Source organism: Lacerta agilis, chromosome 16, assembly GCF_009819535.1.
Source record: "Lacerta agilis isolate rLacAgi1 chromosome 16, rLacAgi1.pri, whole genome shotgun sequence".
NCBI classification, from domain to species: Eukaryota; Metazoa; Chordata; class Lepidosauria; order Squamata; family Lacertidae; genus Lacerta; species Lacerta agilis.
Genome location: NC_046327.1, coordinates 35250038 through 35277538, shown reverse-complemented (window position 1 = coordinate 35277538; position 27501 = coordinate 35250038). Strand labels below are relative to the sequence as shown.

Below are 27501 nucleotides of genomic sequence, written 5' to 3'. Positions count from 1 at the left end.
ATGAGCCCCAAGAGCCCCCCCCCTCCTGGAGACATAAGGGTTTTGCTCCGCTTGGGTCAAGTCCCACCCAGAGGAAGGGAATCAGCACAAATATATATATATGTGTGTCTATATATATATTTATATTTATTTATCTATAATATTTTACCTTCTTTTATTAACAGCAGCAACAGCTGGGTAGAGCCGGGGCAGAATAAGATTCAGGACTGACTGAGCATGCAAGGTGATGGAAGAAGAGGGGAAGGGGGTGTTATGAATGAATCGGGAAGGTGAAGCTGTAGGATTCAGAGATGTAGCTTGAAGAGTCGGGTGCAGCCAGAGAGGCTTGGGAGGAAGTTAAACATCCCCAGAGCAATAGTATTTCAAGAGTGGTGCTTGAAATGGCTGTTTACCATGGCAGGAACGCCTCCCTTTCTGCTTTGCAGCTCCTCTGTTCTTTCCCTCTGTTCACCGCATCCCACCCCACCCCACCCCACCCCGGGTCAATTTTGAGAACCAAGCTGCAGTTTGCCCTCCAGCCCACAAGGAGTGCTGCTGCGGGAAGGCCACCTCAACCAGTGCTTCTTAAAGGGCCAGCATTTACAGCCGTAAAGAGAAGCAGATAGAGGATAGTCAGTGTGTGTGTTACTTAGGAGAAACAAATCTGTTTCAGGGCAGGGAGTGGGGAGGCCTGAGTTGGGAGGCGGTTAAAGGGCAAAGGGGAAAGACAGCTAGCTGGAGAGGACTGAACACCTCCCTAAAACAAAACAAGGTTAAGAGAATTGACCCATCGGGAAGGAGGCAGAAGGCGCCAATACCACCCCCCCTCTCCCGTGCCAGCAGTGCAGTCGAGGGCATAGTGAAGGACGGGGCATCACAGGACGGGACTGAGCTCAGACGGCATCATCCAGGGCAGGCTCAGTGTCAGGGGATGGAACACACTCCTTGCTGAGGCGGACAATCTCCTGGGAGAGCACTTCCAAATCCTGGTGAGGGGGGAAGAAAGGAAGGAAGGGGGAGAAGCAGGTCAGCTGAGCCCACAGAAAAGAGGGTGCACCAACTCCCACAGGACAAACCCTGCCCATATTCACACTCTGCCCCTACTTGGGTTAATGGTCGACATTTGCGGCTACCTGGTAAAACTCTTAATCTCGGGGTCATGGGTTCAAGCCCCGTGTTGGGCAAAAGAGTCCTGCATTGCAGGGGGCTGGACCAGATGACCCCCGAGGCCCCTTCCGATTCTATGTTCTGCCAGGCTCCACCCTGGCCGGCCAGTTTTCTTCAAGCCCTGCTTCTGGCCCATCAAGTTCTGGCTTGCCTCTGAGACACTACTGCCTTAGCTCTTTTTGTCCTCTTCAGGGACAGCGGGGAGAGGGGAGAGTCTTTTTTTCAAAACAGTAAGTTGGCAACCCCGACAACAGAAGAAGAAGAAGAAGAAGAAGAGTTTGGATTTGATATCCCGCTTTATCACTACCCGAAGGAGTCTCAAAGCGGCTAACATTCTCCTTGTGCCCTCCATCTTTCCCAACATCAGGGTCTTTTCTAGGGATTCTTCTCTTCTCATGAGGTGGCCAAAGTACTGGAGCCTCAACTTCAGGATCTGTCCTTCTAGTGAGCACTCAGGGCTGATTTCTTTGAGAATGGATAGGTTTGATCTTCTTGCAGTCCATGGGACTCTCAAGAGTCTCCTCCAGCACCAGAATTCAAAAGCATCCATTCTTCGGCAATCAGCCTTCTTCATGGTCCAGCTCTCACTTCCGCACATTACTACTGGGAAAACCATAGCTTTAACTATACAGACCTTTGTCGGCAAGGTGATGTCTTTGCTTTTTAAGATGCTGTCTAGGTTTGTCATTGCTTTTCTCCCAAGAAGCAGGAATTTATTATAAAGATATAAATTCATTATCGGATTATGCAGTTAAAAATTGCTTATTGATCACCATTTGGGCTTGAGTTCAGAGGAAAACGTTTTTTAAAAAAAAAAAAATCACGAGATAACCAATCACAATCAATAAAAGAGGCAGAGAGAGAATGAACCAAGTGTAGATTTCGATAGTAAAAGGGTGCCTTCTTGGATGCAAGCCATGTGCCAACTCTCAGACCACGCTCCCTTGGCTACAGCATGCCCCCCACATCCCCCCCCCTGTTCTGACCGGTGCCTCCCCCATCCACACCACCTGCAGTATGCCTGGCTGGTAGCCTCTTTCCCAGTTGCACAGCGCCCCCTGGAGGCCACCACTCAGGTCACCCACACAACTTCGCCTGCCCCAAACCCCACACCCCTCCTCCCCCTCCCCCCCAGCACCACATTTCCTGTGGATTTGCACCCCCTGCAACACGCCCACCCTGTCTCCAAGACAGCATCCTCCCTCTCGCCCCCCCACACTGACCGCTCCTTTGCAGCCCCAACCTTGACAGTCCGTCCTCTGAAGCAGCTCCGCTCCCCCCCCCATCCCTCCCCACTCAGATGCAGCTATAAATAGCCACCTCTTTCCGCTGACATCACTCTTTCGTCCCCTTGCTCCATTAGGACGTTGGAAGGATCAGATTCTACATCAAGTTAATATTGAAAAAGGAAAGGGGGGAAGGCCAATATGCTGCAAAGTCTTTTGCTGGGGCGGGCTCCCTCTCGCCTCTCCCTAGCCTGTGTTTGTGAGCGCTGGTGGTTAAAACAGGTGAGCACATGAACTGCCTTGCGGGATCAGGCTTAAGGTCTACACAGCCCTGATTGCTAAGCAGCCGCCAGCCAGATGCTTCTGAGAAACTTGCAAGAGCAGGGCAGGAAGACTGGTGTCCTCCTGCTGCCATGTCCCCATCAGCTGGTATTTGGAGGTACACTGCCTCTGAACATGGAGGGTTCACTTAGCTCTCGTGGCTGATAGGGGTGCATTGGAAGACATATTTCCCATTAATTCCTCCCCCACCCCGCAAGTTGCTGCCAAGTTTTCCAAAGGGAAGAATACAGTGGGGTGGGGAGAAAACCCTTTGCATATGATCAGAATATCCTATATATGGTGCTCTTCATCCTTAGGTGGGATTCTGGGTGGCTGGGTCTTGTGCCCAGGCTCTCACTGCCTCTTCTCAAGTAATTCTTGTGCAGGATCTGAGCATTTAGGGCTCTCGGAGCACAAGGGCTGGGAAGGGCACTAACATCCTCTTCTTCTCCCCCCCCCCCTGCATCTTCCCGGGGAGAGGAGGGCCCAAAAGGGGCAACAGCCAGGACACAGCACCCCCTGTGATGGCCAGAGCGGACCTCCCACCACCACCTGCCCCTATTCAAGGCTGCCGGGACAATTTCTGCCCTGCATACCCTGTCCTGTTCTGTTTGACTGCTCAGCCCCACCCAGAGGCAGCCTCACCACAGCCCAGGGAGCAGGCTTCCTCTCTGGCTTTGGGTGGTCACCCATTTGTGACACGGGGAGAGAGGCGGCTCCAGCCCCAGCAGATCTCTGGCACAAGGAAGCGGCAGCGGCGGCTGCTCCTCCTCTGCAGCTCAAGGTCACCACGGCCCGTAATGGGGAGGGAAACCTGCTACTCCCTCAGCTGCCGCTCGGTGCCAGGAGCCAGGCTCCCGCTGGCGTCCTCGGTTCCCCTCACAGTCACCTTGACCTGCATCCCGAAACCAGGAGGATGGCGAGAGGAAGCGGGAGGGCAGCTGCGGGAGCCCTGCCCCCCGTGGGCTCACGGCAGGAGCACCCGGAAAAGCTGCCAGCGTCCCAGGAGCTGCCAGCTGCCCTTATTCGCCTGGGGCAAATCTCTCCCCATCTCCTGCAGCTCTGGAGCTGCTCCCCCTTCCACAGCTCACTTTCAGCTCTCAGTTGTTCCTTAGCGGCTGGGTACATGTACCAGCCCCGCGCCTGAAGTTGCATGTGAAAACAGGGGTGGGATGAAAGCGGGCTTGTGGGGAACGGCCCCGGGCCCCTGCTGCTGGTTTACTGTGATGGCGGCCTCCAAGCTGGCCCCTTTGCCACCCTGCTTGCCATCTCTCTGGAACCACCCCAAGCCCTTACTGGCCTCCATTTTGCAGTTGCATGTCCCTGTTAAACTGCAGCAGGACTCTCCTCCCACTGACCCCACCTTCTGCTGCTATTTGCTGGGATCCCTCCCTGCAGCATTTGCCCCACCCAATCCATTTCTGCCACTGTTAGTCCCTGGGGAGCTAGGTGCTCCAATAAGGCTTCCTTCCAGTGTGGTGTAGTGGTTAAGAGCGGTAGACTCATAATCCGGGGAACCGGGTTCGCTTCCCCGCTCCTCCACATGCAGCTGCTGGGTGACCTTGGGCTAGTCACACTTCTTTGAAGTCTCTTAGCCCCACTCACCTCACAGAGTGTTTGTTGTGGGGGAGGAAGGGAAAGGAGAATGTTAGCCACTTTGAGACTCCTTCGGGTAGTGATAAAGCGGGATATCAAATCCAAACTCTTCTTCCTCTCTTGACCCCATGCAATTTACATGTGCCAATTGTTTATTTGGGGGAAATACCCCAAAAACCCTACTACCTCAGATTGTGTGCTTCTGAGCATGTGCAGAGTTCCTTTTCCACACAAGGAACTGTCTAATAATAATAATAATTATTATTATTATTATTATTATTATTATTATTATTATTATTATACTGCCCTTCATCACAAGACCCCAGGGTGGTTAACAGGATAAAATACAAGGTAAAAACACAAGTAAATAGTTAAAACAAAAACAACTAAACAATAACAACACATCTAGGGGCAAAGTCTTTCTAAAAGGAGAACACAAGGAGAGTCTGCAGGAGCAGGTGTGGCCCCAGCGTTGAGCAGTGCTGTCGATTAGCCCAGCCAGGTGAGAGCACAGAACCCAGTTGATGCAGCAGGCAGGGGGAACCGAGTTGGATGAGATGGTACCTCCTCTAGTAGCTCCCTGGTCCTCCTCGGAAGGACCCACATCCTATGGAAAAACTGCTCCTGGATTGTACCATTCCAGACTGCAGGCAGCAACCGCATGCTTTCTGCCCCTCCAAAAAGTTAGCTAGGACTTCTAACTTTCTCCCTTGCATTGTTGTGTGTATGTTACATGTATAAACTAGGAACACTTTAACCACATAGAATCATGGAATTGTAGAGCTGGGACCCCGAGGATCATCTAGTCCAACCCCCTGCAATGCAGGAATATGCAGCTGTCCCGTACAGGGATTGAACCTGCAACCTTGGCGTTATCAGCACCACACTCTTTATCCAGGCTGACACGTGTTCAGCCACGTGCCCATGATCCTATACAGGGAGGTCACTGGTTTCCTTTACGTGACTGCAACTTTATGTGGATTGGTGAAAAATAAATAAATGCAAAGGGGAAGGAGGGTAAAAGGAGGGGGGATGACTGGCAAACCCATCAGCTACTGGGAGAGCATTTGGGTGTGTCTGGAGAGTCGGTGGAGTGTGGAAAGGGAGCCGAGGAAGCTGCAGAGAATTTTGGAGGTGCATGGAGAGAGTTGTGGAGGAGGTTGGAGAGTCGTCATCATCATCATCAGAAGAGTTTGGATTTGATATCCCGCTTTATCACTACCCGAAGGAGTCTCAAAGCGGCTAACATTCTCCTTTCCCTTCCTCCCCCACCACAAACACTCTGTGAGATGAGTGGGTATGAGAGACTTCAAAGAAGTGTGACTAGCCCAAGGTCACCCAGCAGCTGCATGTGGAGGAGCGGAGACGCGAACCCAGTTCACCAGATTACAAGTCTACCGCTCTTAACCACTACACCACACTGGCTCTCAGAGAAGGGTTGGGGCGATTTGCTCGGTTGTCAGGGTTTTTGTTTTGTTCTTCTGGCTTTGCATGGTAGCTTGGAATGTAACCCCCATGAAAGATGAGATCTATCTGCACTATGTTAATGGCGACTTTCAATTTGGACTGGGGAGTGGGGTTCAGGGCTGGCTGTCTTCTCTTGGCTCTGCCGTTCTCCTGGATCTGGCTCCCATCTCTAGCACCCTCGGGTAATGCCCCCCCCCCAAGCACACACCTCTCCCGTGGTCCCCAAGGCTGCGCCCACAAACCTTCTGCAAGTGCATGTTTTTGGTCAGTTGCTCCTCCAGCATGTTCTGAAGCTTCTTGTTCATCTCCCGCACATTCTCATCTCCCGGCTTCACCAGGTCCCGCAAGACGCTGCTCAAGCTGCTGCGGTCAACTTGCCCGTGGGCCCCCGACACGTCTGTCAGAAATGGGCAGAGAGGAAGAGAGTCGAGAGAGAGAGAGAGGAAGTGGGTGTGTTGTGGTTTGATGGGCATCTCAAACTTAGTTCGGGGGGGAGGGCAAACCTGTCAGGGCTGCACCATTTGTGACAGCAAAAGGGGGCCTCACACGACTAGATGCTCCTTAACCCCCCAAAAATTCTCTGTACACAGAAAGCTAGCATGTCAGGACTCTGCTAGAATCCTGCTCCTTGACAACTAGCTTTCTATAGCCCCATCTGCACCATACATTTAACGCAGTATCATGCAACTGTAAACAGTCATGGCTTCCCCACAAAGCATCCTGGGAACTGTAGTTCCTTAAGGTTGCTGAGCTGTTAGGAGACCTTTATTCCCCTTGCAGAGTTCCCTGGGAAGGGAGATTGATTGTTAAACCACACTGGCAATTGTAGCTCTGTGAGGGAAAGAGGGGTCTCTCCTAACAACTTTCAGCTCATTTGAGAAACTACAGTTCCCAGGATTCTTTGGCAGAAGCCATGACTGTTAGAAAGTGATTTGATATTAAATGTATGACACAGAGGGGACTTGTATAGAAGATGTACTTCTCCCCAACACCAATCTGAAGTAGCAGCAAAAGATATAGGTCTAGGACCTCAGAGAGGCAGAAAGAGACTGACTCCTCCTGAGTGGCACATCAAGGCTGCAAAAAGCCACGTCAGGAAATCTGGTGGAATCTAGCAGAAGTCCAGTGCTAATTTTTACTTGTTCCCAGGGAAAAAATCCATTTGCAACCCCATTTCCACTTGCAACTCAGAGAATTTCACCATGTAATGTCATGTGATGAAATGACATGAAATGTGGAACGGCATCCCAGCCTACAGTTCTTTCCCACCATTTCAAATTTGGACTGCCGAAAAACCAAAGTTCCATAACACAACCGGTAAAGTTAAAGTTAAAGGTAAAGGTAAAGGGACCCCTGACCATTAGGTCCAGTCGCGAACGACTCTGGGGTTGCGGCGCTCATCTCACGTTACTGGCCAAGGGAGCCAGCATACAGCTTCTGGGTCACGTGGCCAGCATGACTAAGCTGCTTCTGACAAATCAGAGCAGCGCACGGAAACGCCGTTTACCTTCCTGCCGGAGTGGTACCTATTTATCTACTTGCACTTTGACGTGCTTTCGAACTGCTAGGTTGGCAGGAGCTGGGACCGAGCAACAGGAGCTCACCCCGTCGTGAGGATTAGGCTCGGTGGTTTAACCCACAGCGCCACCCGCATCCCTCAACACAACCAGTAGCGCAGTGCAAAAAGGGAAATGCTGGAAAATGAGACAGAAGCACTAGCATTATAACTTGTAAAATGCAACAAACTTCATGCCCAGGACTTTCAGGCAGCAGTCTTGCTCCAGGTCCCTTCCTAAACAGAAGGCAAGCTATGCCACCTCCCTGCTGGAGCCAAGTCTCCCAGGACATTCTGCAGGACTCTTTCCCCTGGAGACTAGAAGTGCATTAAACAAACACGGTTTCGGGTCGATATGGCTAGCCTTCTCCCCAAAGCTGCTGAGCTGGTTTTATAGTTACTTTATTGTCATGGTTTCCATATGACTGTCTGCTTACTGCAAGCTACTTTGAGGGCCTCTTGGTCATTTCTCCAATGGGAGTAACAAATACCATGAGACACCCTTGAGGAAAATAATTTCCCCTTTCTCTTCTTGGGCCCTCCCTTCTCTGAACGATCCCAGACAACCAGGGATCATGTGGGAGACACGAGGCAATTGCAGCGCCAGATTTGCTTGGGTGGCAATGGTAAAAAGCCAATTCAGAGTGAAAGCAGGCCATGCTATCCCTTGCTCTGAATAAGCATTGGGAGGGAGCTGCGCTGAAACCATCTCACCTTTGTTTGCAGGCCCCCACGCCTAGAAAAACCACCTAAACAATGAGTGTTTTTCCCCAGGGGCAACACAAACACACCCTCCTCTCCCACTAGTGGGTGTTGCATTAAGTATACTAAAAACAACAACAGTGATATCCACCACTTTCCTCCCATCACCAGCTCCTCCTTTCAGAACTGGCACTTTAGTCTCTCTCCCCAACCATCACTTCCCTTGCTCTCTAACCATTGCTCATTGCCCTCCTCTCCAGAGCCTGGGAATGCTCTGAACTCCTTAGGGAGCTGACATAAATTTGGGGTCTTTCCCTGAAACCTGCTCAGCCATGAAATTAGCAAAACAGCAGGGAAACAGATAACGGCAGCCACACATCCTCTGCACCCACCCCAAGAAACTGGCTTCAAACGGAAAAGAGGAAGAGGAACTGAATGAGATTCTTAACTTGTATGCTAGAAGGAGCAGCCAAGAGGCCTCCCTGCATTTTTGCAGCTTCTGTGAGTGGGAAGGCAGGCTCACCGGACGGATGAGGGGGACATCTGCTGCAGGGGATGGATACCGCATGGCCACCATTAACACCACAGCCAGTGCCTGGACTGGTGGGGCAGGCAGGCATGCAAGCTGAAAGGAGGATGCAGGCTATCACCAGGTACAAGGGCGTCATAAAACACACACACACACACACACACACACACTCGCTTGGGAGCCTGTTTTGAAAAAACAGAGCTGAGCTCTGGATGAACTAGCAAGAGCTTCCTCTGAGCTTGTGCAGAGTGCTCCTACTTCACCACTGAGTAACCACACTTGGGGAGCACATGTCTGGGGATATAAGGGAATGAATGGCCACAGGCTAGATGCAACACCATCGAGTCGATCCTAGGGATGCCAGGTGGCCAACCAGGCTGCGTGGTAAAACCGTGATCTGTGAGTTAATCAGTACCGAGTTTCAAGAAACCAGAATCTGGAATTTACTGCCCATCTCCACTCAACAACCTGCCAGGTTCCATCCTGGCTCTGTCTTGGACCACCAGATTCCTCTAGGTTCCGCGTCTTGACCCATCACCCCTGGGTTTGACCCCACTTCTACTCCTTCCTATGGGGCCGGTTATTTTAAAATGCAAAAGTTCCAAGCAACTCCCATGCTAGCCCTGGTTCTATGCACAGCACACACCCGTTGCAAATGCAGCTCTATTCCAAGCAGCTGCGAGGACGAACCTTAGATGGTAGCACCCTCTGTGCTTTGTAATAAGTACTTGAAAGAGTCGTAGCCAAAAGGCTAAGGCTGAGTACCAGGGTTCCTGCGCTCTTTCCGCAGGCTGTGGGAAAAGGCCTCTGCGCATCTCTCCCCCGCTGCCCCAGTAACTGTCCGTTGCAGTTTGCTCCCTTGATTCACCAGACTGATGCCGAGCTAAAGTAACCCTGACACCTAGATCGATGCCGCCTGCTCTCCCTGCTCTGCAGCTTCAGGACTCATCAGCCGGCCTGTCTCTCAAGACAGAAATCCTTCCATCCCTTGGCTGTGCCGTCATGTGTTGCTCACCCCCACAACACCCCTTACCTTACAGGAATCCTGACTCCCGGCTTCCGCTCCTCCCGCCACCAAACCCAACTCATACGTGCCACGTACACAGGGTCGCCTGTGACACCCTTCGGTTCACCCTGAGTGACTACCACAACCACTTCGGTGTCCCTTGTGCACAATTGTCAACATGAGTTGTGATCTCCGGGGCGCCCTTCCCCAGGGCTGAGGATACGCAAGTTTAAAAATTAAAATTCTCCACTGTTAAACAACAACAAAAACAACAACAAAAACAGCCTAATTCTGCAGCCTGCAAAAGTCATGTACCGCAATCCCACACGTGCCCACCTCTGTCTGTTAGCATTCACCGAAAGGTGGGGGGAAACCCAGCTCTTTGCCCACCCTGGCCGGGTGCTGATAACAGTCTAAACTAACAGAAGGTTCTGCCAACCTGAGCATGAAGTCTGGCATAGCTAGGAAGCTGCTCTTTAGGGCAGGATAACAGGTGCATTAGCATTTGGGCCGATTGCCTGCCAAAGCTTCACTCTGTGCTGTGCTTAACTGCTGTTGATAAAGAGGGCAGACCTGCAGCAGCATCCAAATGACTAGGCGTGTCTTAAAAGCACCGAGTGAAATCCCTGCATCGCCTCCAACAGCCCATGCAGCTCCTCCACCTTCAAAATCCGCCCTACCGTCCAGTAGGGGTCGCAGCCTCTGAGTCCTCCTGCTCAGGTTGGCCAGCGTGGGGCTTCGGAGTGCAAAAGCTGCCCCTTTCTTCCCACTGATGTTATCATCTCCCGACCCCCCCCCACGGCATGTGATTCCCCCCCCCCCATTTTTTGCAATGGAGATATGAAATCTTCAAAGGACTTGCGTGTGCATTTGGGCTGACATCTTGCTGTACAAAAGCAGAGGCATCACAGAAACAGAATAATTCAGAATATCTACCTATACCCAATATATCGTATGCCCCATTGCCAAACTGCATCACCTGCTCATGGAGTCTCAAATTTTTCTTTTGGTTTGGTTTGTTCCGTGGATCTCTCAATAGCATTTTTAAACCTAAGTTGGAAACATTTAATTGTCAGCATTTTTTAATTTTATTTTATTTTGCAATGGGAATGGAAAACCACCGATGTTTTGTTTGTTGCTCCCTTAGTGTTGCTGCTTCTCTCTCTCTCTCCCCCATTCTCCTAGCTGATGAGTACACTGACATCAGGCCCACTTTCCTCTGGCTGGTCCCAGAGTTCACAAGCCTGGCCCACTCTCATAAGCTTTAGGAATAATGCCTAGGGCAGTGTTTAGCGTCCTCAGGTCTCCAGCTGTTGTTGGACTTCAACTCCCAGCATCCCTGACCACTGGTCCTGCTAGCCAGGCATGATGGGAGTTGTAGTCCAACAATAGCTGGAGACCCCGGTTGAGAAACACTGGCCTAGAGTATGAACCACTATCTGCCCCCGCACAATTCACCAGGCTTGCCATCCTTTCCCTGGACCAAGCCTCCCACCTAAAACTTCTCGCTCTCCTCTCAGCCTCCTATCTGCAAAGCCCAAACCCACGGAGCCCACTCCCCTCCCAGAGATGGAAGGAGAGGGAACCTCAGTTCAATTATCAAAACCTAAGGTAGTTGTCTGAGGCTAAATGCATCTAGTTTATATTGTAGGAGAGGTAGAAATAAAAGAGGAGTTAATTGGAGAGATAAACACACACACACAGCCTGAGGACTCCTGGGGCAGCGGGGTCAAGTGGTTGGAGCAGAAGGGCCAGCAGTGACTTCTGGGTTCAGTTACAAAGATTTGGAGGACAAATCTGCCTTGAGAATGACAGACAAAGGCAGAAGGAAGTGGCACAAGATGCAAGAGGAGGAGGAGGAGGAGGTATGTATTTTTAGCATTCATGAAATATTCACTGGCTGGGCTGTGTGTTGCCAAGCTGAGGCGAAGGCGACCCTGCGCAAGCTATTTATAACCGGCTCCTGTTCCCTGCCCGCGGCGCAGTTCTGCGTGGAAGTATGGAAAACTTATCCACAGCCGCTCAAGAGGACCCACCACCCCGGTTGCCTGATTTTTAACTCCAAGCACAGGAGAGGCCCTTTGCACATTGCAGGGCCCTCTCTCACACACACCCTTAGCACTGTGGCTGAGTCCAACACCATTGATTGCTCTTTGGCAAGTTCTGGTGGGCCAAAGCTATGGCAGCGGGATCACCAATGGGGTGAGAGTAGGGTGGGGGTTCTTATTGGGGGGGCTCAAAGCCAGGGAAAACAAAGCAGAACGGAGGGGACAATCCCTCTGTGAATGCTATGTGGGTTTGTGGGACTGGGGGACGGACTGCAGAGTCCGTCGGAGAGGGACTCTGGGAATGAGAATCAGGAATGAGAATCCTCATGGCCTGGCGTCTTGGCTTCTCGCTCCAACTGACTTGCCAAATGAATCTGCTGAGCCTGCACATTCTCGTGCAGAGAGCAGAGACTCGGGGGCCACCTGTGCTTTCCACCTTGGTGCGTAGAAAGCGGGACAAAAAACAAAGAGAGCTCTCCCTTGACTCTCCCCCTGGCTGTACCTTCCACCTATAATGGAACATCCAATCTCCAAGTCCTGCAAGACTTAAGAGCCCTCCTCCATCTCTTTCACTCTTGCCAAGGAGGAAGCCCACTAAGCACAGAGAAGCCACTTCCATAAGAGATACGGGGGGGCCTCTGCTTTCTCCACCTGCCCCAAAGTGAAGCTGAAGTCCCGAGCAGCTGTCTCCCTACTTCAAACTCCCCCCCCCCCAAACTTGTGGAATTTATACTTCACTGGTAGTCGGAATAAAACCAGAGCAACTGCAGGCTGTGGTCAGATCCTTATCTGGGGCCCAGCCCCCTTTCCCCCAAGTTAGTTGGGACTAAAGTTCAGTATAGGCAATGGTTCTGCAATCACACAGCAGAGCCGTGGAATCTGGTGGCAGATACAAATTTCAGTAGCATGAGATTTGCAGCTTTGATTTTAATTTTTTTAAGGGAAAGACGCTTCTAGTCCTTAAGGCTGCTGGAGTGAAATTTTGGAAGGCACAAGATAGAGGGAGGGAGGAGGACGGAGGAGGATCTCCATTGGTCAGGAAATGGGGCTTCATTGCAATGCAAAGCATCTCGACTCTATCCCACGTGGAGTAGCAGAACGCATCATGCAAACAGATGCAAATCCTTTTTGTGGATTGTGGAAATGTTCTTCCGTCGAGGCACAATTTTCGGCCCCTACCCCAACAAAGCGTCTTGGTTAAGACTAACTGAATAAGCCAAGGGACCATGATCCCCAAAGGGCGAATTGGGAGCTCCAAAAGCTTCAACAAGCTTTGGAAACGTTGAAGGTGTAATGCTGCAGAAGAGAACGCTGGCAAGGGTGCCGGAAGTATGAGAGAGGAATTTTTAAAAGATCAGTGGAATCAAACTTGCAAAGGATCTGAAGGCTCTCTTATATCAAAGAATCCTGGCTGAGGGCCGTAGCGGCGGCCCTCACGTCAGCCCCCTTTCACATCAAGGGTGATTTCACACCACACAAGGCTTGATGCCTCAGTCAGGTTTCTGATGTGAATTCAAAACCTACATTGGCCACGATGCACATTGCATAACCAGAGCCTCTCCTGCACTCTCTCTCTCTCTTACATATTAGCCATGCAGGTAACATGCGGCCATCGAGAGATCCCACCACCACCATCCAGAGGGCAAATGGCAGCAACCCAGAGCCTGTGAAAGCCATATTACCAATGATCTGCTCTCTGAAAAGCAACATCAAGCAGGAATTCTGTCACAAGGATTATCTGATCTCAGAAGTGCCAGGAGTTAACATGCTAAGACACCAGTTCCATCCAGCACTGAGCACAGAAGCAGCTTATTCAAGGCAGCAGATTTGCGTGTGTGGATGTAGCGAACGAAGACCCCACAGTTCGTGCTCAGGATCCTATCTGAAGCTTAATACTGAACTCATGCTCACACCCACACAGGGTTCAGTCCTCTCATCCTCACGGCAAAATTATACAGTAGAGGAGAAGGAGTGAGACATGGGTGGGCAGCAGGGGGGGGGGGAACCCCGGCAGATCTATTTTTATTTGTACTTATTTCATTTTTGCCCTGCCTTTCCTCCACAACAGACCAAGGCAGTACAAAGATGGGAGTTCCCAGGCGGCCTCCCCACACAGGACACTGTCTGGACCTGCTTCATCCTGTACCATCGGACCACTTTGTGGGACTGACGACGGCTGGCTTGGGACTGAGCTGTCACCTCCCACAGGGCCTCTAGAAGGAACCGCAACTCTTTCAAGCTTACCTCTGCAACCATATGGGCTAGAAACTTTAAGGAAAACAAAATGAAAAGCCAGGAGAAGTGTTAAAAGCAAGCCCTGAGTGAACATCCAGCAGATCCTGCAGACTTTGCAAGGCCTGCAAGAGGAGCCGCAGAGCCAGAAGGGCACAGCAAAGGAGGAGATGGCGCAGCCAGATAGAGGGACGTGGCGGGTGCTTCCCTTTGTACTGCAGTGAAGCCGAGTGGGAGCAGCCCTTTCCTCCTGCCTTTGTCTGGGCCCGGTGACGGGAAGTGGCGCTAACAGGGTTTGACAGCAGGTCCCCACGGAGGCTGTCATTCCGGCTGCTGCAGAGGAGGGGCCGGCCCCCTCGACTTCACCGATGGCACAAAAAGGTCCCTTTCGCAGGCCCGGCCTGTCACGGAAGGAATGCAGAGGTGGGAGGGCCAGGGACACCAGATCCTGGCCAGGAACACGGGCGAGGAGGAACAGCCACACGCAGGCAGGGGACGTTTCAAAGGGCTCTTTCCAGCTCCACCCCTCTTCATGGCCTAGCTTCACAGGCCCAGTAACCTTTCCAGTGCTTAAAAGAGGATACCTGCACCCTACCCCCCAAATATGTGCAAGGCTGCTAACGTAGAGGCCACGGTTCATGCCTGCTGCCCAAATTCACTCTGTGCCTATTAGCAGTCAAATATGCAAAAAGGGGGAGCTGCTAATATGTGTGTACACCTGCCCATCTCCCACAAGCATGAGTTCTGCAAATTTGGCCGGTTTGAAATACCGTATTTTTCGCTCCATAGGGCACACCGGACCATAGGGTGCACCTCGTTTCTAGAGGAGGAAACAAGAAAAAACACATTTTTTCTGGTTTTCCTCCTCTAAAAGCCCTGCTTTTTTGAGGATCAGCTAAAAGTTTTGCAGCCTTTTTTTGCAAAGGGAGAAACCCTGTTTTTTGAGGATCAGCCAAAAGTTTTGCAGTGGTTTTTTTTTGTAAAGGGGGAAAAGCAAAGCTCCTTTTGCAAAGGGGGAAAAGCAAAGAGGAAAAGCCCCGTTTTTATGGGGTTCAACTCACATTCCTGCAGCTTCTAAAGGAAAGGGAGCCTTTTCTACAGTTTCCAGACAGATAATCTAATCAGCCAGTCACATGTTGCTGGGGAAACAAACAACCTCCCTCTGCAGCACATTCAACAATGGAGGTCTGGGCAAGAGGGCGGGGACTCTTATTTTCTCCCAATCTCTTGCTGATCAGCTGCTGAGCGGAATCCTTTCAACACCTCCTTTTCTCTTTGTAAAATAAAAAGCATGATCCTATTTTGGCTCCTGGGCAATTCAGCTCCAGGGACCACCATTCGCGCCATAAGATGCACAGATATTTCCCCTTACTTTTTAGGAGGAAAAAAGTGCATCTTATGGAGCGAAAAATACGGTAATTTAGCTTCTTCCGATTTACTCCGTGCCCCACACTTCAAGGCTTTCTTAAAAGGTGGGGGACAGGCTGAAGGCAAAGCGTCACTCCCACGGAATGGGCAGGCAGGTGCAGATTCGGTGGGAAAGTTGTGTGTGGCTTCAGGCCTTTATTGAAATGTCAGAGGTGTGCCATGGGATGAACCTACAGAAAGACACTTCCCAGGGCGGCAGTGTAACATTTAAAGGGCACCTCCGTTTCCATTCTAGAGTGTGAAGTGTGGAATTTTTACCATCCTCTCTCTTCCCTCGTGTACAAGAAGGATGGATGGTGGAAGAGAGAGGTTAGCCAAAAAAGGAGGTGAGGCGTCAAAGTCTCAGGAGACCCCTCTGAGATCCATCTTCTCCCGCAGTTTTAGCCAATGTTATCCACACACCCTTGACATTTTCCCCCCTAGCAGCCATGATGTTGGTCTTTCTTTAAAATGAAGTTGAGACATGTCACATTCTGGACTTGTAAGCTAGAATGAGGCGGGGACTCTAACTATAACACTATTTTTTATGATTCGTTACAGGTGGGTAGCCGTGTTGGTCTGCCATAGTCGAAACAAAATAGAAAATTCTTTCCAGTGGCACCTTAGAGACCAACTGAGTTTGTTCTTGGTATGAGCTTTCGTGTGCATGCACACGAAAGCTCATACCAAGAACAAACTCAGTTGGTCTCTAAGGTGCTACTGGAAAGTATTTTCTATTTTTTTATGATTCGTGTTATTTCTTTAATGGATGTATATCCCTAAATATAAAATATTTCCAAAGCACCTTAAGTTTCTCCTAAGATCTATGTATATAGAAAGTCTCAGATCGGTTGGTTATGCTCCAGTGCGGGGGTCAGCAAACTTTTTCAGCAGGGGGCCGGTCCACTGTCCCTCAGACCTTGTGGGGGGCCGGAATATATTTTGGAAAAAAATAATGAACAAATTCCTATGCCCCTCAAATAACCCAGAGATGCATTTTAAATAAAAGCACACATTCTGCTCATGTAAAAACACCAGGCAGGCCCCACAAACAACCCAGAGATGCATTTTAAATAAAAGGGCACATTCTACTCATGTAAAAACACGCTGATTCCCGGACCGTCCGCGGGCTGCATTGAGAAGGTGATTGGGTCGCATCCGGCCCCTGGGCCTTAGTTTGCCTACCCATGGTCCAGTGTGACCAAAAGAGACACTGCAACTATGCCTGCCCAGTTCTGCCCCTCATTTGCTGACTACTACTGAGGGACATGGGCACTCCACTCAAACTTCCTTCCTGACCTAACATCACCTCTTATTCCCTGCAGACCCCAAAATGGCGCCCCTCCTCACCATGAAACAAAGGATGAGAGAAGATCTACATCAGGAATAAGGGGGGGGGGGAGAGATCAACAATGAGATCTGCTGCCCCGGTGGTTCCTGCTGCCTGAGGCAGCCACCTCACTTTGCCTCATGGCCTGACTAGGTATTACCCATTGGGAATTACCCCACAGAACTGTGTCAAGTGTGAGGCCCCGATTCAGAGCTCACCTCAGCTGCAAGCCTATTCAGCGGCCTAGGACCACTATCCAATGGAAGCAGAGAGAATCTTCGGGTGTCCATAGTAGATCTCTTAGCCTGAAATTCCTGGACACACAATCTTTGCTTCAATCCACCCCCTCCCACCAAGCGGAGGTCAAGGCCACTAGCCCCTGGTTTGCCCGAGCTTATTCCCTCCTGACTGCCAGGAGTCCTCACCGATGCGGCTGTCCATGACATACGTCTCGATGATGGCACTCTTCCGACACAGGTCCTCAGCCATGGAAGCACTGCTGACCTCCAGGTGTTTCACCTAGCAAAGGGAGATGGCATCATTCCTCACAGCCAGTGCTGCTTACCTGCCCCCAAAGCCCTAGAATCCAGAAACTCCACCAATGACAGGCCTGCCCGTGCCTCTTAGATCATAGGATCATAGAACTGCAAGGGATCATGAGGGTCATCTAATCCAACCCTCTGCAATGCAGGGGTTCCCCCCCCCCCAAGGTGTGGCTTGAACCCATGACCATGAGATTAAGAGTCTCATGCTTTTACAGACGGAGCTCCTGGCTAAACATATTCCTCCATCTAACCCCATCATCACTGACTTTATTCTTGGAAGTCTGGGCTCTGGAAATAATCTCCCAAAGTTCAGAATGTGCTGCTACATGGTGGTTCCCTCTGGGGACTTTAGAGGCCTTGGGGGCCAGATGTGGCCCTCAGGACTCTCACTAGGGCCCTGCCACATTCTACTCGCTGGTACTGCTCCACACCCTCTTGGAAGTGTGTTTTGTGTGGCTGGAATGTAACTCTGAACTGCAACGCCTCTTGCTTTTCTGAATGGTTGATAGAGACAGGGGTCTATGTAGGAACCTCTGGCTTTGCGTGGCTCGAAATAGCCTACTGTACAAAGGTTAATAATCACATCCACCAACCCACTCACTTTTTGCCCCTGAACTTAACACCATCCCTCGCATGTCCCCCCCACCCAAGAAAAAGTTCTCCAGGGGAAATGCCGTCCTCAGGCTGATAAAAGTTCTGCACCCCTACCACAGAGTCAAGCACAGGCAAAACTCCCGAGAGGTAACGTTCTCAGTCACTGGCAGGAGCTGGGAGTGTATCACTGTGTACAGACATCCGGCTGGGCCAGCCATACTGCAGGAAAGCCAGTATGTACTTGTCGTAAGGTGCCACACAAGAGCCTATACTGCCTTTCAAAAACCGCGCCTGCAAAGGTTTCCATACCTTCTCCTCCAGCAGCCATTTCTCCTGCTGAACTTCTGCCAGGCGCTGGAAGAGCTCGGAGATCTCCTCATCCGAGAGGTCAGCTGGCCGAGGGGGTTGCGACTGTGACTGCGGGCTGCCTGTGGTGGACTGCAAGCAGAGAAGTGGATTGGCAGGCAGGCAGGCAGGCAGGCTGGCAGCCAAAGCCGAGCCTTTCACTGCACCCATCATCCTCTGCCCCCAAAGTAATTTTAAACATTTCTCTCTCATTTTGCAAAGTGCCCAAAGGTGTCTCGTTATTTAACTTTAACATCAAAACTGCATGTAAAAAATTAAGTAACAATAATAGTGATGTAGGCCCCAAGCTACCAATCTAGCTGCTAGCCACCCACAGAATATCCATCAACCTATAGCGTAGGACAAGGAACCTCATGCCTGACACCCTGACCAATCTTCCAATAAAGAACTGATTGGCTGTTTCTTCTTCTTCTTCTTACAGAAGCCCATTTTCTCCAATCTTCTGACGAGACTTTGGGAGAAAAGAAGTCAGTGGGTGGGTGAGAGTTTCTCTTGGATATGTTCAAGATTATATTGCAGGGGTGGAGAATAACAAACCCAGTTTATTTTAAGAGTCTTTGTTGTGGCAACTTCAAAGGCAGGTCAAACAACCACACACACACACACACACACACACACACACAGGCAACCTTTAAAAACAACAACAAAAGGATTCCTTTGGCTCGTGCAGCTAATACATAGATCAAGTCGATCAGTTATAAACTATCACCCCCTGGGTAGAATCAATGAGCTGGCCAGAAATAGAGGTGAAGGAGTCTTTGTGCTGTCTGCAAGACCAGTTGCATGGGGACAGGGACTCCCACAGCACCATCCCTAAAATGGCACCATAGGAAAACTACCAACAACCCAGGAGTGAAAGTTTAGAACATAGGAAGCTGTTTTGGGTCCATCTAGCTTAGTACTGTCTACACTGACTGGCAGCTGCTCTCCAGGATTTCAGGCAGGGATCTTTCCAAACCCTACCTAGAAATGCCAGGGACTGAACCTGGGACCTTCTGCTTATAATGATCTACCACTGAGCCATGGCCCTTCCTCAAATCTGAGGATAGACACTGCTTTTGAAAGGCAAGCTCCAGGTGTCTGCTCCCATCTACAGGTGCAGGAAGAGAAATTATACCCAAGGGCTGAAGTAAGACCTCACCCCATCAAGAGCTCTGGCGTCCTTGGCACCTAAAGCCAAACCTCTTGACACCTATCATGCCTCACCTTGTTGCTGCCGGCCCCTGATCCCTCTTTCATGATTTCACGGTAGCTGAAGGACGAGATGCTGCTGCTGTCTCCCGTCTGTGCCCTGCTTGGCGAGCTGATATCCGCCAAGACAAGATCCTCGATTCCTGGAGGGCAAAGCACAATGTTAGAAACGCCAAGAAGGGTGGCAGTTCTGGGGTCCAAAGCGGCTAGAAAGCCACAGCCGCTCCCCAATGCCCTGCCTTGTAACCCTCGGGTGTGCAGCTGCTAGTTGGGGGGCAGCTCCTTGGCACAGGAAGAACACTCTCTACATGCTCAGAGACAATACTTTCAACAGTCAGAAAGCACACACACACATATAGGTAATGTCCGTCGCACATCACAGGCTGGTATCTGCTCCTCAAACAGGGCTGGCATGAACAAGCTCCAGTTCATATTAAACACAGATTAAGGGTCTTCTCTCTCTCCCCCTCCCCACCCTCAAATCTCTGAAAGTACCTGGCTGCAAAGAACCAGCTGAGTGGTTAGTTTAGCTCCCTGGGGGATCTGATTTCCCAGAAGGTGCTATTTCCTAGCATATCCCAAGGAGTATTTTGAAAAAAAGATGGTGTCAGAGACTGTCTGCCCAAAGCAGCATTTACCTGAGCATTTGGATGTTGGTCCCACCCCCACCCCCCCGCACTGCTCTGCGGCTGAATCTTGTCCTAAACTGATCTCACTGTTCTCACATCTCCCCCCAAACAACGCCAACTTCTTTCCTTAGGAGAAACCACCTCCCTGCAAAAGCAGGACTCCCGAGTGGCCCCTAGGAGCTAGACAGAACCAATCTTGTTTACATAATCAAGAACACACAAGGTTCCCAGTGGAGGCAAGCATTCAGAACCCATTAACCACAGATTAGGGATCAGCAGCAGGCTGCTGGATCCCAGACTCCCCTAGACCCATGCCTCCACCCCCAGTACAAATCCGACTTCCCTCTACTGGCTTCTACTCTCAGCTAATACTTCTTATAGAATGGTGAATGCTATGCATCTTAACCAGGACCCATAAGCTGGTTAAAACGAAACACTGGCCGTTGTAAAGGTTGGTGTCAATGTAACTCTGAATCATGCAAAAGGCCAGCAGGGGGATTTGAGAGAACCCACCCCCAAAGCCCACTTCCCCAACCATGGTTAACGCATTGGGGGCATGGTGTTTGCACACAAGCCCAAGGTGTTTGTCACATGGGAGATTCCCGGCAGTCTGAAGAGTTTTGGCTGTGTTGAATTCCCAGCTTTAAGCTTCTGTGCTATGTCTGCTCACGTTCATGAAAGCTTATGCTGCAATGTACCAGCCAGCCTCATTTGGAATCCCTCCTGCCAAAGGTACCCTATATTTTATTTCTGGTCAGGATACACACAGCAGAAGTCCAAGATATTGTTACTGTTGAAGTGTTGTGGGTATCAAGGAGTTAAACACTCTGTGCTAATTGGGAATGCTGACTCAGCAGCATGTGATGACTAAGCATCACGAGACATGGGGCGTTGCCTAACTGATCCAGCTAGTATAAAGAGGCATGGTTGACTTCCCACTTCAGTTAGTTGGTAGGGGTGTGAAGAGGTGATGGCTCCTCCCTGAATGTAATCCCACCTGTGTGCTGTGTATCTTGAGTGTACCAACACTGCTTGTTTTACGATGCCGCAAGACTGCAACTGAATAAACCCATACTGAAAATCCAGCTTGACTCCTGAACGCTTCCTGTGGGGCTCCTGTACATCACAACAGTTACTACTACTACTACTACCAGCTGGGACGCGGGTGGCGCTGTGGTCTAAACGAGAGCCTAGGGCTTGCCGATCGGAAGGTTGGCGGTTTGAATCCCCGTGACGGGGTGAGCTCCCATTGCTTGGTCCCAGCTCTTGCCCACCTAGCAGTTTGAAAGCACATCAAGTGCAAGTAGATAAATAGGTACCACTCCGGTGGGAAGGTAAACGGTGTTTCCGTGCGCTGCTCTGGTTCGCCAGAAGCAGCTTAGTCATGCTGACCACATGACCTGGAAGCTGTCTGCGGACAAATGCCAGCTCCCTCGGCCTATAGAGTGAAATGAGCACGCAACCCCAGAGTCCTCCTAACAGTCAGGAGTACCTTACTACTACTAGCATTGGTATTATTATTGCATCTTCTTCTCTTAAGGCCAGGAAGAGAAACCTGTGGCCCTCCAGATGTTGAGCATTGGTCATGCTGGTTGGGGATGATGGGAGCTGGGATCCAACAACACCTGGAGGGCCCCAAGTTCTCCATCTCCATTCTAAGGGATAGGACCAAGGAGCTGTCCAAAGTGCTGAAATACACTGCAAAGCCCAAGTGCTGAGAGCTGATGTACAGGAATGAACCAACTAGTCTTGTGTGGTCTACCTTTTTTAAAAATAGAATAAAAAAAGGAAGGCCCACAGTCTACCAGTGCATTTTATAATGTACACATCAAGAGTACATACTCAAGATCTCTAACACAGCTAAAGTGTAACTCACATGTATGAAGTGATCCTGGGTCTGTATTCTTGCTGCTGAAGAGCATAAAGTAGTACCTTAATGGATCAGATCAAGCACTAGCTAGTCAAGAATTCTCTCAGAATCCCAGGAAAAAATGCCCACTAATCCACTAGTGGGTCAAGATTTAGCCCACCCTTGGTCTAATAAACAAAACTTTGCTATTACCATTCTTGCTTGGGCACAAAACTCGCTGGATTACCGTAGGTTATTATTTCCCAGTCTCACCTACCTCACATGGCTATTGTGATTATATAAAAATGGGGGTGGGGAAATGTGTACTCTATCCTGAATTCATTAGAGAAAGGGCAGGATATAAATCTGCTTGAGTACACGTACACACACACACACACACACACACACACACCCAACACACACACACGAAAGACGAGGGACACTTTTTACACAGCAGATTGCAGAATGCAGCCTCCAGTACAGACCATCTGGTGCATACACCAGACCCCCTAAACAACTGAGCTGGCTTCCTTTGTTTTTTTTAAAAAATGCGTTTTAGCAAAGCTGACTGCAGAGAAGCCTCTGGAAGGGGAACCAGTATCCAAGACCAGAGGGGTTCCCAAATCATCTGCTCGGTGGGGATCCAGGGGCCGGGGGCCGTTTTTCCTTTCTTCCCAGCTCTCCTGTCTCAGTCCTCCTACCTGGGCTTGGCTGGTATCACAAGGGCCTCATCTACCAGGACTGCATCATTTGACAGTGAATACGAATTTATCGTAATGTGGGATGACCCCCCTTTGGCAAATCATTTGATACGATTCTCAAAGAGGGGAGCGAAAGCAGGAGCTTGTCAATGAAACAACTGCAAGACAGCTATGAATTAAAGACTGCGGTGAATTAATGAATACAGCGGTTTATTTTATTTTTTAAAAACCAAATTATAAAGTTAAAAAGAATCTGGCCACTGTCACTAATGTCTTGCTAACATCCAGATTATATTACTGGGAAACAATCTTCATGGTGTGTAACCTTATTTTTGTTTTTAAATAAAAATAGAAGATGCTGGACTACAAGGCTGAAGACCACTAGTACCTTGAGGGTTGCTGTTTGACAGTGGGTCAGTTTGCCTCGAGAGCTCTCCTTCCTTGCAGGTGCTTCAGCAGAGGGCAGACAGTCATCTGTCAGGGATGCTGCAGTAGCAGATCCTGCACTGAGCAGTGAGTTGCACTAGACAGGGGTGGCCAACTTCCAAGAGTCTGCAATCTACTCACAGAATTAAAAACTGGCAGTGATCTACCCCCTTTTGCAGGGTTTAGGTCGAGGTTGTTGAGCTTCTTTAAGGAAGGAAAGCTATCCATGTTTTGGGGGGTTCGGGTCAAAGTTGAGCTTTTTTTCAGGAGGGAAAGTCCTGTTTGGGGGGCTTCAGGGCAAAGATGTGGAGCTTTTTTTAGGGGTGCCAAAGCTGCTGAGCTTCTTTGGGGGGAGCCAGTGATCTACCACAGACGTCCAGTGATCTACCAGTAGACCATGATCTACCTGTTGGACATGCCTGCACTAGAAGACCTGCCAGGCACTTTCCAGCTCTAGGAGTCTTGCATAAGAAACTATATTGGCTCCTAAGTCACCCTCAGAGGCTCTGCTTTGCCATCTGAAGTGGGGTGGGTGGCTACACGAAGCACAGCCTTCTGAACAGTGTGCGGAGGTTACGAAACTCCTGTCCAGGGGACGCTCACAAGGCTTTAAACAACAAGCAGAAACATAACTTTAACAGGGGAAACTTGGGCTTATTATGATGCATAATGTTACTGTATTTTGTTTTTGCTTGTGGTTTGCAACATCTTACGTGTTTTTATGTGGCTGGACCATAAAGAAGGCTGATAGCCGAAGAATGGATGCTTTTGAATTATGGTGCTGGAGGAGACTCTTGAGAGTCCCATGGACTGCAAGAAGATCAAAACTATCCATTCTTTAGGAAATCAGCCCTGAGTGCTCACTGGAAGGACAGGTCCTGAAGTTGAGGCTCCAATACTTTGGCCACCTCATAAGAAGAGAAGACTCCCTGGAAAAGACCCTGATGTTGGGAAAGATTGAGGGCACAAGGAGAAGGGGACGACAGAAGACGAGATGGTTGGACAGTGTTCTCGAAGCTACTAACATGAGTTTGGCCAAACTGCGGGAGACAGTGGAAGAGAGGAGTGCCTGGCATGCTTTGATCCATGGGGTCACGAAGAGTCGGACACGACTAAACGACTATACAACAAATGTGTCTTAACCAACTGTGTTTTATGTTATTGTGGTTGTTTTGCCATAAACCAGCTTGCCATAAACCCTATAGATTAAAAGGTAGGATATCAGATACCTCCACATCCCCATAACATGGGACAGCTAAAATGGTCAGGATCCTTTGGAACAAACCAAAAAGAACTGAAAGAGCACAAATTCCAACTTTAGAAAGACAGCAGAGAAAATGTAGAGAGAAGCTGAGCAGTAGATCCAATTTCCCCTCCATTGCATGGAAATGTGAAGACAGTGATACAACTCCCATCTTTGCCACGAGTTTGTTGGTTAAAGGCGAGCCACATCTGCTGCAGCTTCAGTCCCCCACTAGCCATGGGAAACACAAGGGATCAGAATGCCCCCATACAGGGCAGCTGTAAGCATCACTGAGATAACCTAAGTGAAGCACTTTAAGCCTTTCTAAGCCTTTTATTGGGACGCGGGTGGCACTGTGGGTTAAACCACAGAGCCTAGGGCTTGCTGATCAGAAGGTTGGCGGTTCGAATCCCCGCAACAGGGTGAGCTCCCATTGCTCGGTCCCTGCTCCTGCCCACCTAGCAGTTCAAAAGGATGTCAAAGTGCAGGTAGATAAATAGGTACCGCTCCGGCGGGAAGGTAAACGGCATTTCCGTGCGCTGCTCTGGTTCGCCAGAAGCGGCTTAATCATGCTGGCCACATGACCCAGAAGCTGTACACCGGCTCCCTTGGCCAATAAAGCGAGATGAGCGCCGCAACCCCAGAGTCATCCGCGTCTGGACCTAACAGTTAGGAGTCCCTTTACCTTTACCTTTTTAAGCCTTTTATTAGCAAAATGCCCATTGTGACAATGGATGGGCTGTTTGTGTGCTAGGGATTGAACCTGGCTGCTTGCAAGGCGTACATTCTGCAATCGAGCAGAGGCCGTTCCCCAAATATGGCCGCTGTTCATTTTTATGGGCGAAAGTAAAAAAATTGCATTCCAGGACACCCAAAGGCTAAATGTGGACCCTGCTCCCTCACCCCTTCTTGATCCCAGCCACTGAGAACCAAGAACTGTTTACATTTGCATAATCCCAACCCCTGCCTAGTTCCAGCCCGGATTCCGTTTCTTGGGTCGGGCTAGAGTGCCACATCTCCCTAAATAAAAATTCTCAAAAACTGCGGTTAGTTATAAAAAGTGAGGGAGTAGGGAAATAGAGGACAGAATCAGAACCTGGAAGCAACGTGGCAAGCAGTCACCGTTTATCTGCCATGCCTCAATCAAAGAAAGAGCAAAAAGAGGCATTTATTTATTTTTTTAAACACACACACACTTAAGCTTGTAATAGGTATATATCCTGCTCTTGCATGGGGCCTCGTGAGGAACTCCTATCCAAATTATCTATCAGGTCCTTTCTCCAATTTACTCCACTAAACTCCGAGCACCTGGTGTTCCCAGACTGTTCCAGAAGCCCAGAAATGGTGTATCTAGTCATTTGTGCTGCCTGCCTGCCGGAGAGCTTTGCGGAGGGAGAGTGCTGGGTGTGTAGGAAGTGAGAAATCCTACAAGCAAGTGCTGCAGCTGCCCAGCCCGGCTGGTTAATTTTTAATCCGGTGGTGAAAACAAGAGACCCATTCAATGCTGGGAGCTGCCATTGATAGGCACCTCCTGAACTCCCTGCTGCAAGTGCCCTCCAGAGCCTTTCCAACCCACCTGTTAACTCAAGCACTAACCTCCCCTGGGACCAACCGGTGATGCCTTTCAATCCCCCCCCCCTTCTTCCTCTTTAGCTCAGCTTTCTTTCTTTTAAAGGAGCAAGCTGAGTTGGAGGTCACTCGCTCTTTGTTAAGAGGGAGAGAGAAGAGGGGGATTTAGCAGATGATGGCTTTTCAACAGAACTCCATGCTGGGAGAAAGCCCTGTGGAGGGAGAAGGACTCTTTTGTGCAGACTGCTCTGGGAAAAAAAAAACAGGCGAGAGCGTGCGCACACCACACACACAAAACGGAGGAATTCAGAAGGCAATGAAAGTCCCTTCACACTCCAGGGTGCATTACATCAAAGCAAGAAGATAAAAGGCATCCCTCCCAAGAAATTTGCCAGGGGCCAAATGACAGTGCCTCCTGGGGGCCAAGGAAGGAAAGGCGCTCACTTCAAGGCCTCTTTTAAAGAGAGAGAGAGAGAGGGAAAGAGAGAGAGAGAGAGAGGGAGAGAGAGAGAGAGAGAGAGAGAGAGAGAGAGAGAGAGAGAGAAAAGAGAAGAGAAGAGAAGAGAAGAGAGAGAGAGAGAGAGAGAGAGAGAGAGAGAGTTCTTTGCAGGTTGCACTAGCAGCAACAGCTGACAATCCCTTTTCCCAACCATACTTGGGTGCAGAGAAGCAGGACACAATCAGGAAAATCACTTTCAAACATGGAGGAACTGCTCCTTTAAATACCTTTTGACTGCTCTGCTGCCCTCAAAGCCAGGGAGCAGAGAAAGGGCTGCACTTGCGACCCATCGAACGCATGCCTATGGTCGGAGGAAAGATTTTCTAAGTGCATGCAAATGATTACCGGGTAACAGGGGTGAAATCTTGTGCCTGTGGCCCAAGAAATGCAAAGCGGTGCAGGATCAAGGGACAAGGTGGTGCTCCTGGGAGAGGAATGGATCCTAGTGGATGGTCCCAGGAGGAGACTGGGCAGGTTGAAAGTTTACTGTGCTTTTATTGGCAGATGAAGTTGATTGAATATATGGAACTCGCAGAACTGACCGCGAAACTCCGAGACCAGAGGGAAGAAACGGTGCAGGAGGATTGGAAGAAATTCAAAGACTATTTGAAACGACGTGAAAAGATAGACATTTGAAATTAAAATCAGAGGACATATAAGGCTACAGTAATGCCAGAAGTTAGATTAAGGTAGGATATAAGAAGTAGTTAGAAATATGTTATGTTTATTTTTATTAGGATTAAGATTAGAGTTAAATGATGATTATTGTGTATAAAGATTAAGATTAGATGAGAAGGAGGATTTTATAATGTTATAAAGATACCAAGGAAGATTAGAAATGAACGCAGAAGAGAGGATGTGAGGAGGTCCCAAAACAATGTTAGGAATAAGATAAGGATAGTGAAATAAGTGTTTGTTTGTTAAGATTTTTGTATTTTTTGTATTTTTTGTAGTATTTTGTAGTGTTTTCTTGTATTTTGTGTGTGTTTTATTGTCAAAATTTAATAAATTCTTATAAAAAAAGAAAGTTTACTGTGCTTTTGTCCTTTAGTAAGGTGAAGCCAGGATCACCCCCTGCAGTACTGATGGGCAACAACTGAACTTGTGAAAGAGACAGACAGCCTTCGCTTGAGAGATGGCGTCTGCAGGGCAAGGCTAGGAGTTCTAGTCTCTAAATTAAGACCATGGGCCACTTTCACGTGATTAAATTCCTACAGGGAACTCTTTTGTGCACTGGAAGATGGCAGAAATTCAGCAGCCCTAACAGCTTGGGTCAACCTGGGCTACTCAGCTGGTCCTTGAAATACAGAACCTGAGGAAGCTG

General features: G+C 49.6%; 1 protein-coding gene across 1 annotated transcript in view; it reads right to left on the bottom strand.

Moving 5' to 3' along the window:
- Window positions 1–464: 464 nt before the first annotated feature.
- The window catches only part of GRIPAP1 (GRIP1 associated protein 1), a 61380-nt gene continuing 34343 nt past the window's right edge, over window positions 465–27501 (bottom strand). Inside the window, exons 22-26 of the mRNA XM_033172912.1 lie at window positions 19277–19404; window positions 18014–18142; window positions 16991–17084; window positions 5999–6153; window positions 465–965 (exon numbers count right to left, since the gene is read on the bottom strand). Coding sequence (XP_033028803.1) covers window positions 873–965; window positions 5999–6153; window positions 16991–17084; window positions 18014–18142; window positions 19277–19404 — 599 coding nt within the window. The 3' untranslated portion in view covers window positions 465–872. The remainder of the gene's footprint in view (window positions 966–5998; window positions 6154–16990; window positions 17085–18013; window positions 18143–19276; window positions 19405–27501) is intronic.